The 12,875-nt window shown below is 42.1% G+C and overlaps 1 protein-coding gene across 1 annotated transcript; it reads left to right on the top strand.

Moving 5' to 3' along the window:
• Nucleotides 1–11,050: 11,050 nt before the first annotated feature.
• LOC140666925 (uncharacterized) lies at nt 11,051–12,652 on the top strand. Its single transcript, XM_072894477.1, has 2 exons — nt 11,051–11,294; nt 12,357–12,652. Exons 1-2 carry the CDS (start codon nt 11,051–11,053, stop codon nt 12,650–12,652), a joined length of 540 nt encoding a protein of 179 aa, XP_072750578.1.
• The last annotated feature ends 223 nt before the right edge of the window (nt 12,653–12,875 follow it).

Below are 12,875 nucleotides of genomic sequence, written 5' to 3'. Positions count from 1 at the left end.
ATGTATCTCGAAGATAATGGGTGTGAAATTTCATAGTTTCGCATAATTTTTCGGTCTGTTTTAGATATTCGTTTATTTGCTCGTATCTTTCGTCTAAGTTTGATAAGTCTAATTTTATTACTAGTTTCCAGTTTTCTTTTGCGTAGTGGATATGTCCGATTTCTTCAAAGAATAATCTTGGATTATGTTTAAATTCTTGTATCTGGTATGAGAGATTCGTTTCGTCGTCTTTCGTGTGACCTTTGCTGATCCAGCAGGCGAATGTCCTGTAATATCATATTATATTTCATTTTATTATAGTTTATCTCTTGGGTATCGCTCGCCTTCTCTGACTTTGCGGAGTTCGCGCTAATCCAGCGGAAGATACACCGATAATATTATAATGTCGTTGGTTTAGTCTCTTAACGACTTTTGTGCGAGACAGATCAGCACGATGCAGGCTTTTTGCGATCACTGGTGCCTTCCCGTTTGTAGTGAGTGTGCATGGTTATCATCCCGATATCTGCAGGGAGTGTTTTTCGGGACGTCTACCGGTTGTAGGTCTACCGCTTCCGGTGGACCCAGTAGTGTGGGCGCGACGCGCCGTTTTTCGGAGTTCCCGGGTCGCGGGGGGCACTATGTCTCTCCGCGTTACGTTCAGCGATCCGGGCACCCGCTTTGTGCGGGCTGTTGTTCCCGCCATGGGTCCTCTACACCCCCTCTGCTTGGAGCTGCGGTGGTATCAGGACGAGGTGGATTTTATCGAATTAGCTTTTCGTCGGTCGGATTCTCGAAAGAGATGAGTACTAGTTTTCTATATATAGCTTGAGCTTATTTACGTGTAAGTGGGTGCTTTTCCTTCCTTTTTTTACCATATAATTGATATCTGAATACTTTTCAATTATTGTGTACGGTCCGATCCATAGGGATTCGAGTTTTTTCGATCGTCCGCGTCGTAGCGTTTCGTCGTATATGAGTACCTTATCGCCGATTTTAAACTTGGTTTCCTTCGCGGTTCGAACGTAGTGTTCCTTTGATTTCAGTTTTTTCTCTGTGAGATTATCTTTTGCAACTTGATTCGTGGCGCGTAGTCTTTCTTTTAGCTCTTGCGCGTAGTCGTCATAGTTGTATGTCGGTTGTGGTGGTTTCGTCAATGCTGTCGGTATTTCGGCTTGGTGCCCGTATACTAACTCGAAGGGCGTGTATCCTGTAACTGTATGTGGCGTAGTATTCTAGGTGAACATCGCGAACGGAATCCATTCGTCCCAGTCAGTCTGGTCATTATTAATATAATGTCGAAGGTATTCTGTTAACGTTCTGTGCGATCGTTCTAACGCGCCGTTACTTTCAGGATGATACGCGGTCGTCTGAATTTGATTTATTTTTAATAATCTACACGTATTTTTAAATATTTCGCTTAAAAAATTTGTGCCCTGATCGGTTAAAATTTTTTCCGGTATTCCGTATTCTTAAATTATTTTCGTGGTAAATTCTTTACTCACGGTGTTTTCTTCTTGATTTGGTATCGGTATTGTTTTACTAAGTTTCGTCAAACTATCTTGAAAAGTTAGTGAGTATTTATTTCCGGTATTAGTTATCGTCAATGGACCGACTATGTCTAGCGCATATTTTTCGAACGGTTTACTCGGTGTATCGATGATAACGAGAGGTTCTTTAAATCGTCGCGTTAATTTATTCTTTTGGCAAGTTTTACATTTTTTAATGTACCGTTCGATGTCTTTTGTTAACCTGGTCCAATTGAGGCGAATTCTGTTTATCGTCCTCTCGATACCTTGGTGTTCTCCCGTGGGTGCGTCGATATTCATATAATATTTGTTTCTTTTCTTCTGCGCTATAGGCACGTGTAGTATCGTTCCTATCTTTCTCGTTCTCTTCTTTATCTCTTTCTTCGCTGCTGATATCGTCCATCTCTTTGTCTTCGGCGGTGAGGATCTTTTCTCTCTCTTGCTCGTCGTCGTCTCGCGTTACGTTGCGGCTTAGCGCATCGGCGTTCACGTTCGCACGTCCGGCCTTATGTATTATCTCGTACTCTTCTAATTTTATTCGGCATCGGATTAATCGTGATCCTGGATCGTTTACGTTAAATAACCATATTAAAGGTTTGTGATCTGTAATGACTTTAAATTTTGTTCCGTACACGTAGGATCTGAAATGCTTTACAGCCCATACAATGGCTAATAGTTCCTTTTCGATATAGTACTATAGTTTTGTTCCGCGCGGGTCAGTACTCGGCTGGCGTAAGCTATCGGTCGGTCGCTGCCTATCTTTCCTTGCGATAATACCGCTCCGATCGCGTAGTCGGATGCGTCGGTAGTTATATTAAATTGTTCAGCAAAATCTGGATATTTTAACACGGGTGCCGTCATTAATTTATTTTTAAGTACTTCGAAGGCATTTTGTTGCTCTGCGGTCCACACAAATTTTTCAGTTTTCTTTGTTAGTTTCGTTAATGGTTTAGCTATTTTCGAAAAATCTTCTATGAATCTTCGATAGTAACCGGCTAGACCTATAAATGATTGGATATCTTTCACCCTTTTTGGCGTCGGGAAATCTCTTACCGCTGTTAGATTAGACGGGTCAGGGGATATTCCATGTTCTGATATTATATGGCCCAGGTACATTACTTCCTTGCGTAGGAATTCGCATTTATTCGGCTGTAATTTTAAATTATTTGTTCGAAGTCGTTGCAGTACTTTTTTGAGTCGCTTGTTATGATCTTCGAGGCTTGCTCCGTAAACGACGATGTCATCTAGATAGACCAGGCATTTGAGTCCTTGTATTCCCGTCAATACAGAGTTCATTAATTTCTGAAATGTCGCCGATGCGTTTTTTAATCCAAAGGGCATTCGGTTGAACTCGTAATGTCCATACGGAGTTGAAAAAGCAGTTTTAGGCTTGTCCTTTTCGGCCATTGGTATTTGATGATATCCAGACGCTAGATCTAATGTTGTGAAGTACTTTGCGTTTCCCAGCTGGTCCAGTATATCCGTAATATTAGGCAGAGGGAAGGAATCGCCGATCATCAAGTCGTTGAGCTTTCGAAAGTCTATAACTATTCGAAGTTTCGGTTTACCTGATACGTCGGTCTTTTTTGGTACTACTAATAGCGGAGCATTCCATTGACTCGCGTTGGTACGAATTATTCCGTCTTCCAACATTTGTTGCACTTGTTTATTTACTTCCGTTTTATGTTTCTCCGGAAGGCGATACGGTCTTACATTTACCATTAAGGCGTCTACGCGCGTATTTATCTCGTGCGCTACCGTTGCAGTGCACGACAGTGGTTCTCCATTCAGGTGAAATATGTCGTTATATTCGTCATATATCCTTAAGAGTGCCTGTCATTCTTCAAAATTGAGATGCTGTGTTCGCAACAATTGTCAGATGCGCTCGTTACGTGGGGTATTTTTATCGTCCCCACGGCTATTGTATAGATATCGAGCGGGTTATCTTTATCAATGTCGTCTATAGTTACAATAGGTGTACGTATCTCAATAGTCTCGTCTGTTGTGTTGATAACGCTGATTGGGCAGAGAAAGTTTTTCGGTTCTACCGACATCTTCCTATATATATTCCAGGGGCGGTTTCTCTCGCGCGTACTATTCCCGTTTCGTTTCGATTAGTCGCGGCTTGCACGATTGTTTCACTGCGCGGTTTCAAAATAATTTTATTATATGGTCGCATCTTGAGTACATCCGTACCGATTTTTAACTCTTTATTTTTGTAATCGCAGGATACCTTTTGTTTCCTTAGGAAATCGATTCCTAGTATCCCGTCGTATTCCATGAGGAAGTCGTCTTTTACTACGTAAATTGCATGTTTAATGTCTTGTCCTGTTAGATTAATTGTCGCATGCATCTTCCCTATTGTATATACTTTGTGTCCGGTTATTCCTATTAACGCTAATTTTTTATTATATATTAATGTTTCTCCTTTTAAATGCTTTACTTTTATTAGCGATATGGTCGCACCGGAATCGTATAGCATGTTTATGTGTCCTGTCTTCGTTTCGCGTATGGGCATCGTCACGATGTCGAGTCCCTGTTTATCTCGCGTCTGTCGTACGTGTGTCATCTGATATTCCAGCGTGCGCTTTACCTTGCTATCGCTTCTTTCTTCTTCGTCGTTACTACGCTCGGAGTCGAAACTCTTTCCTCGCGTCTTATAACGCGTTCTCTTTGAATTATTCTGATTATCGCTCGATTTATTCGTGTTATTCGGGTTTTTCCGATTCAGTGGTTTTTCTTGCAATCGGCCGTTTAAAGACCAACACTCGTCGCAATTATGTCCGCGCTTTTTACAATATTTGCAAAATTTTTCCACTACATTGACGCGTGGTTTTTCGGGTTTTGGCAGAGCGTATCTGCTCGTTCGACAATCCCGTCCATAATGTCCGGTCTTTCCACAAACAGGTCGCATTAGTATCTCGAGGCGGTCGCGAGTAATTCGAGTCGAGTTTATTTTTGTTTTGATAACTGTTGGTTCTTGCTCCCATCGGCTTGATAAGTTTTTCTTCTGAGCTCGCGCCGTTTATCGCCTCTTGCAACGTCGAGAAGCGTTGTGACCGTACGAGTACTTTCAAGTCGTCGCGTAGTCCGATTTGATAATTAATTAATGCTTAGTCTCTGATAGTTTGCTGAATCGTGCGTTTTTGTTCTAGAGTATGCTCTTTTCCTTCGGTCATAAAATTATATAATTTCATAGCTACTAGATCGACACGCTGTCCAAACGCGTAGGCGGTTTCGCTTGTTTTTTGTTTTAATGAATTAAACTCCATTTGCAAGTGTGTCGTGCTTTGTTTCGTCTGATAACATGCTTCGAATTGCGTCCGAAATTCATCGAAAGTGTGTATATCGTGCGTTTCAAAATCTTGTCGCGCTCTTCCGCGTAACTTTGTATATAAGATCGTCTGCATAAGAGATTCTTCGTCTGATTGATATTTTGTATCGCGTATGTGCATGAATTTAAGAAATCTTGTAACTTGTGTCGCGACATTCCGTCAAATTTCGGAATCATTAGTCTCGCTTCCTTTAACGTCAGGAAATTTGGTGCCATGCTACGTCGGTTTCTAATGTCGCGATCAGTCCGTCCGTAATATATGCTTTCGGAAAGTTCTTCTCGACGGCTTATATTTTGATCGCGTTGCTATAGTTGAGCTACTTGCTCCGTTAAGAATTGTATTGCGTAGCGCATTTCTCTTAGCATTGCGGATGTAGAATCGTTCGTCGATTCTTCTCGCGGTTGTACCGGTTGATTAATTGTTCGTCACAAAGTAGACGCGCGGGGATTTTGAGCTTCGGCCATCTCGCGCGTTCGTGCGTAGATTTCTTCGGGATCAAAAATCTCGCTCTCGTAAGATGTCAATGAAAATTCTCGCCGGAGTGATATCTGACTTGGAGTTCGACTAATATACGGTCTCGTTCGTCTGGTTGTGTTGTGTAAATTGTCAGTGGGGTCAGTTGGATTATTTTCAACAAGACTCGCGTCGAAACTCGTAAATGGAAATTCGCGTTCTGTTATAACATTGCTCGGTAGCTCCGTGTCGCTATCACTCGAGTATCGAGTTTCGAGGTTCCGTCGGACACTATCGCGTATATCTCGGAGCGCTTCTACTGCTACACTCGCGAGACTGAATTCGCAATATTTTATAGCTCGATTTGATCGTTCGCTAAGCAACCACGACTTATTTGCTATCGGTTTCGGTACGTTTCTTCCTTCCGACATTCACGTAAATTTAATTAAAATTAATTTGGTTCGGACTTACAGTAGTAGTATCGCTCGCATATTCGCTCGCTGTCTCTCGCTCGGTTTCGCTGACGCTGCGTCCTTCGCTCGGCGGCTGATAAGGCTGGCGGTCGCATTCCGGCGGCGATGCGTCGTCGATGGAGTTGTCGTAGGTCGAGCGGCTTGGCGGCTCACGTCCTCGCTCCAATCCTGCGATGCTTTGTTTATCTCGTAGTCCGTAGTAGTATGCTCTCCACGTGGTTTTTCCTTGGCTTCTTTGTGTCAGTCAGTGTTTGTTAACTTTCTGACGTGCCTGCTTGTTAATGCACCTTTTGTTTTTATTGCAGGACTTGCATGACGGTCGAGGTGCCAAATCCCTAAGATCCACCGGGGATGTTCCCAGGATCCCACCGCTGCCACCAAATTTGTCATGCCTCCGCGAAGGGGCACGAGATTTGTTTTGGGATCGTGCAGGGAATGCCGGAAAGGTGTCGGGCGGTTCCTCTCTCTCTCTCTCTCTCTTTTCACTCTTTTTATGTCAAAAATTTATCTTCTTTATTTTCATTAAATCGCTTGTATTCTCTTCATATATTTTGCATTAAACGTTATTCTAATTAAAATCTAAGGTACGATTATTTTGTCACTGCTCCCAGCGAACGTTATATCACTCGCGCTTACTGTCGGTTAAAGTGAGAGAGCGGTATCTCTCGTATACACCCTCGTGCAGGTAGCCTGATACGCGTCGACTTATCTCAGGCGCGCGTTTGATCTCTAAGTATTCGTGTTTGACTGCTGATCTCGTTCAACAGCTGCCCGTGACGATTATTACTCGTTAGGATCTAATCAACAACTGCTTGTCGCTTCATCACGGCGGGTGCTGAGCTGAGGTTTCCGGTCTAGTGTTCGCATTCGGTCTCGGGCGCGCGTGGCTCGCTGCGTCAGCGGCTCGCGCGATTATCGCTTCGGTCGCGATGCATTCCGGCATCAATTCGAGTCGCTTTCCTTATAATTATATATGTATATATATATTCATTTATTAATTATATAGCCTTTTCTGGGGCTATAACAAGCGCGTCAAAATACGTAGGTATACGCGATGGCAAAGAAATCAGAGGTATGTGCTTTTCGGAAGTTTTTCTTTAAATGTATATAAATACAACTTATTTTTATTTTTTATAGTAGTTGGTTATTTTTCACTTTCGTCTAAAACTTTTATTGTGATGCGTGAGTGACTTCGATAAATTTGTAATAAAATATATGTATGAAATTATATAACATTATATTATACATTAGAAAGACTTAAGAAATAAGACATTCTATATAAAAGTAAAATATGCCTATATAATATTTGTATTCATATAGTCAAAAATCGCCTGTTGAGAAAACATGAACTACATGCAGACAAATATTTATCCAAATTTATCAATAGATAGAGATTTTGATCGATTCTGTTGGCAAACCATCTAAAACAGTTTGTTTACTGAATGAATAAACAACAAAAATAAAGACTGTATGCGTTTATTTTGAGGTTAGGTAATAGGAATATATTTAGTTCAATTAATACTTACCATTCAATAACACCTAATTATTAATATAATTATGTAGCACTGTGCTTTTGTAGTCTGATATAATACATTGTAATGTTTCGCCTTTCCCGACGCCGCGGAACTGCTCTCGTGGTCAGGGTTCGGGAGAAGGACAGGCACGGCGGGTGATAGACTCCCTTCTTGTGTCGTTCTTAGACGAGTTTATTGTATTCGTACAATAAAAGTTCGATATGCTATGCTCGGATACGCTGTTTACATTCGAAAGGGGATGTGTATATACAAAGGGCGGTATGTACAAGTTGGTCCCGTGTGGGGCCGTTGGTGTCGTCCTGGTGACGCTGGCTGCTCGGTTTCGTCCTGGTGGTTGACGCCTGGGCGGTGGCGTCCGGATGGCGGGCACTCGGCGGCTCGGTCGGTGGCGTCCTGGTGGCGGACGGCCTGGCGATTCGGTCGGTGGCGTCCTGTTGGCGGACGGCCTGGCGATTCGGTCGGTGACGTCCTGGTGGCGAACGGCTTGGCGGAAGCGCACGAAAGGCGGACGCTTGGTTGTGCGGTCGGTGGCGTCCTGGTGGTGGACGGTTCTCTCTCTCTCTCTCCTCGCCTGAAGACGAGCGGATTGGTTGGTATCGTCCGGAAACGGACGGATGTCAACGTTATGCGCCCGGAGACGGGCGGTTTACTTGTAGGCGTCCGGAGACGGACGGTTTTTGGCCCATGCAAGGTGCCGGAGGCCGGGGACACCCAGTCGAATCAACGAGAGCTCCCGTTGTCCAGAGGATGGTCGGCAAGGAACCGGAGGCCGGGGACACCCAGTCGAATCAACGAGAGCTCCCGTTGTCCGGAGGATGGTCGGCAAGGAGCCGGAGGCCGGGAACGCCCGGTCGGATCAACGAGAACTCCCGTTGTCCGGAGGATGGTTGGTACTGAGTCGGAGGCCGGGGACGCCCGGTCGGATCAACGAGAACGCCTGTTGTCCGGAGGATCGTATCAGAATAGTCGCTTGTGTCTGAAGCTTTGGGGGAACTCCCTCGAGGTAGAATCGGGACAGGACTAGGTGTCGGCTCTCCGGCCGAACCGGCTTATATACCCGGCGGTCGGCCTCCCACTCTCCGTTACGAGTAGAGTAGGGAGGCGGTCGAGTGGGGAGACCGGGAGCTCCAGCGCCGCAACGTCTGGTGGCACCAAAAGGCACCGATTATTTTACAGGGGCGGATATTCGGCTCCTGGTGACTTCGTCACAACATATATAAATATATTACCACCTTTTTATTGCAAAATACACTTAACACATTGCACACTGTACAAGATAAAGTCCGAACTGAACACACACAGTCTTGCCCATGCGTGGAAAAATAACAAGTAAGTCCTTATAAATTCTCAAAGGATTCATAGTACATAGTCGCAAAGTATTCATTAAAATGAATTTATAAAGAATATTTCAAGATGAACTGATTATGGATAATTCTTCAAGAATTCTTCAGATATTCATTTTTCTAATTCTACGAGTATTCTTTAAAATGATTTCCCTTTGAACTTATGTTCATCTTTGTGCTATCTGGGTAATGCCTGAAAAAGAAATACGCAAGCATGGCAATATGTTACCAATTACTATACGCGGTATTATTTGCGGTCCTTCGAATTGTGATAAGACTAATGTATTGATAAGTTTAATTGAAAGTCCGTACGGTGTTCGCTTTCAAAACCTGTATACTCAAAATCGCTTCAACAACCGAAATATCAATATTTGGAAAATTTATTGATACCGATAGACAAAATTGGTTATTTCACATTCTCTAATAATAGTGAAGTCGTTCCTTCAAGCGAGGCGCTTCCAAATTCCATTTTTATCTTTGATGACGTGGCGTGCGATAAATAAGATACGATAAGAGAGTACTTTGCAATGGGTCGACACTCGAGCGTCGACTGTTTTGATCTTTGTCAAACGTATGCCAAGATACCCAAGCATCTTATACGCGACAATGAGAACCTGCTAATTTTATTTAAACAGGATAGTACAAACCTAAAACATGTGTACAATAATCACGTAAATACTGACATGTCATACGACGATTTTCAAGCATTATGTCAGAAATGTTGGCAGCACAATTATGGATTTGTAGTTATTGATAAAGACAGCTCGCTGACCAATGGACGATATAAGAAAGAATTTAATGAATTTGTGATACCGTAGAGCGGTTAGTCGCTGTCAACACATCAGTCTAACAACTTCTACAAAATATTTATCATGATAAAACAACAATGATAATAAACGTGAAAAGATTGCGAGAGAGATTGCAAAAACGAACGAATCAATTCGCAAAAAATATCGCGCTTTAAAAACTGGTAAAATTGAGGAAGACGTCGCTTTGGAGAGACATTTTAAGTCAATCACTGAACCTCTACAACAATTGTTGAGAATACCATCGATGTGGAATCTGATGCGTCGAAAATGGAACCGTTTGGTATACCCGGAAAAGAATCAAGAGAGCATAAAGCAGAAACGATCAAACATTTCGCTGACTTATGAAAAAAAATCTAACGGGGGGGGGGGAGCGAAAATGGTCAAACGACTCATTGATAACTTCTACACCAAATCAATCAAAGCGAATGAAACAATCGACTCCGATAAAAGCTGTACAACAACCTCAAATAATCTCGTCTCCTTCCGTTGAAGAAATTTTTAAGACCACGCCCGAAGCGATTGTGACGTCGGTTCAACGTCAATTACAAACATCCGAAGGTCAGAATATGTTGCGAGAACATTTTGGTCCGCTCGGACAAAAATATATCGGAACAATTTTGAGCCAAGATGAAAATAACGAGATGGATTAAGTATATGGTGTTAAATTTTCCAACGAAGAAATGATGCTCGGCGATAAACATTTCGAAATAGATAAGAATGATAATATAATAATCGATGGAGTAAAATATGCGGGAACGCCGAGTCCCTACGAATTAATTTTCAAGAGAATTTCCGAATTGCCGTATATACAGAGAACGATATGCCTAAATATAAAAGTATATTATTGGCGACAAAGGCGCATAGACGCGGCAGCAATGTGCGTAATTCAGTATTAAGTAACAAAGGGTACAAATATAAATATATAATCGCTTCATTATTTCCTATCAAAAGAAAAATTAGAAAAGGTATAAACTTATCACGCACTATGACACTGAGTGAGAATAAAATTGAATACGTGCATTGGAACGATACCAACGAATTGGTAGATCGTTTGCGGCTGCTGGAAGCTTGGCGTCGAGCAGGCAACAATGCCCATGACAATGAAATCTTGTCAATTATTGAAGAGCTTCGCGAGGCAGGTCTTATTATAAATTAAAGAGCATGTTGACGATACTAGTCATTCTGTCAATACATTTGGTATTGAAATGCCAATTAATAAATTTGGAATATCGCTCGGAATGTCGAATAAGGCATACTATGAATGGAACAGATTATTAAGAAATTATGTGCGAGATAACGCTCTGTATCTGATTAGCGCCGGCTTTAACGCAAGATCGCGCAAGATACGACGTGTAGTACAACCGGAAGATGATAACGACGCTGCTAACAGACGGTACGTTGAAATGAGTGTTGAACTTTTGAGGAATCGGCAGAAAGAAATTGAAGAAACAATTATTGCACTCGAAACGCATGTGCAAACTCTTCAGATAATGATGCTTGAAATGCAGAAAATGCTTCAGACACGTGTGCAAAGTACATCCGACTCAGAAAAAGATACATAAAGAATTATACATGAACTTTTACATTATTACGAAATATGCCACGATCAAACATGCAAGAAAAGAAAAATAATTCTGAAAAGCGACAGTTCGTGGAAGAATTGCACGCTCCGGCGAGAAGAAATTTTCCGCGTAGACGCGTCATAGTACACGGATACGATGACATGTGGCAGGCGGACGTGGTCGAGATGCGTCCTTATGCACGAGTCAACAAAGGTTTCACTTACATACTCACTGTTATCGATGTGCTGAGCAAGTATTCGTGGGCCATACCGCTCAAAAGTAAAAGCGGAAACGAAATGTCTGAAACAATCGCAAAAATAATTCGAGAGGGAGGATCCCTTTGGACATGGAACGATTGGACACCCTACGATTGGACAAGTAGTATTGGACACGTTCAGATTGGACACCGCATGATTGGACACCGCACGATTGGACATCGCACGATTGGACACTGAATGATTGGACACTGAATGATTGGACACTGAACGATTAGACACTGAACGATTGGACACCACACGATTGGACACACACTTTGCACGATTGGACACTGAACGATTGGATACCGCACGATTGAACACATACTTTGCACGATCGGACACCGCACGATTGGACACGCATTCTGCACGATTGAACACCTCGCTTCGCATGTACATTGCAAGATAAAGCAAAAGTTTACATAGGTTTGAAACTTTCCACGCGAAACGAGGTGAACGAGGTGGATGAGGGGGAGGGCCGGAGGCTCCTCCCTTGCACCTCCCTGTGTGTGTGTGTGTATTATGAAAATATTGAAAATATATATCAAGATAAAGTTTCCATGTACAGTGTCCAATCGTTCGGTGTCCAATCGTGCAGTGTCCAATCGTGCGGTGTCCAATCGTTCAGTGTCCAATCGTTCAGTGTCCAATCGTTCAGTGTCCAATCGTGCAAAGTGTGTGTCTAATCGTACGGTGTCCAATCTGAACGTGTCCAATACTACGTGTCCAATTGTTTGGTGTCCAATCGTTCCGTGTCCAAACAGGTAACATTTACTCAAGATGGTTGAACATGTCCGAAAAATTTTCAAACTGACAGAGGAAAGAAATTTTACAATGCAAATGTATAAAAACTCATGAAGAAACAGAACGTTAATCATTATTCAACGTATTCCATAATGAAAGCCTCGGTGGAACGATTCAACCGCACTTTAAAGAATAATATGTGGAAATTGTTTACGTTAAATGGTAATTACAAGTGGGTCGACGCGTTATCCCAACTCGTTGCAGAATATAACGGGCGAAAACATCGCACTATCAATATGAGACCTATCGATGGTATATAACAATATAAAAATTGCTACTCCAGCGAAATTCAAAGTAGGTGATTCGATACGATTGAGTAAATTCAAGACCATTTTTGATAAAGGTTACAGACCAAATTGGTCGACCGAAGTGTTTAAAATTATCAAAATACAGAAAACTAATCCCGCGACATATCTACTCGAAGATTCGCGCAGAAATCCAGTAGCCGGAGGATTCTACGAATACGAGCTACATAACGTTGCTAACCCCGACGTGTATCTCGTGGAAAAGGTGATACGCAAAAAAGGAGATAAGGTTTTTGCGAAATGGTTGGGATTTGATAAATCGCACAACTTTTGAATACATAAAAATAATTTATTATAAAGATGTAATATAATAAAAATATATATAAATTTACTTGAAAGAATATATAATTTATATTTACAATAAATAAATAAATACAATTATTTACATTGGTATTTTATAATGTCCCCACGGTAACGTATCAGTAGTTGTAGGTACGATATACCATTTGTCGTCATACGGATTTAGAGCAATTTTTTTCGCGAATGGTGTATACCTT

The sequence above is a fragment of the Anoplolepis gracilipes genome, chromosome 6 (assembly GCF_047496725.1).
Source record: "Anoplolepis gracilipes chromosome 6, ASM4749672v1, whole genome shotgun sequence".
Lineage (NCBI taxonomy): Eukaryota > Metazoa > Arthropoda > Insecta > Hymenoptera > Formicidae > Anoplolepis > Anoplolepis gracilipes.
This window is presented reverse-complemented; position numbering and strand designations above follow the sequence as displayed.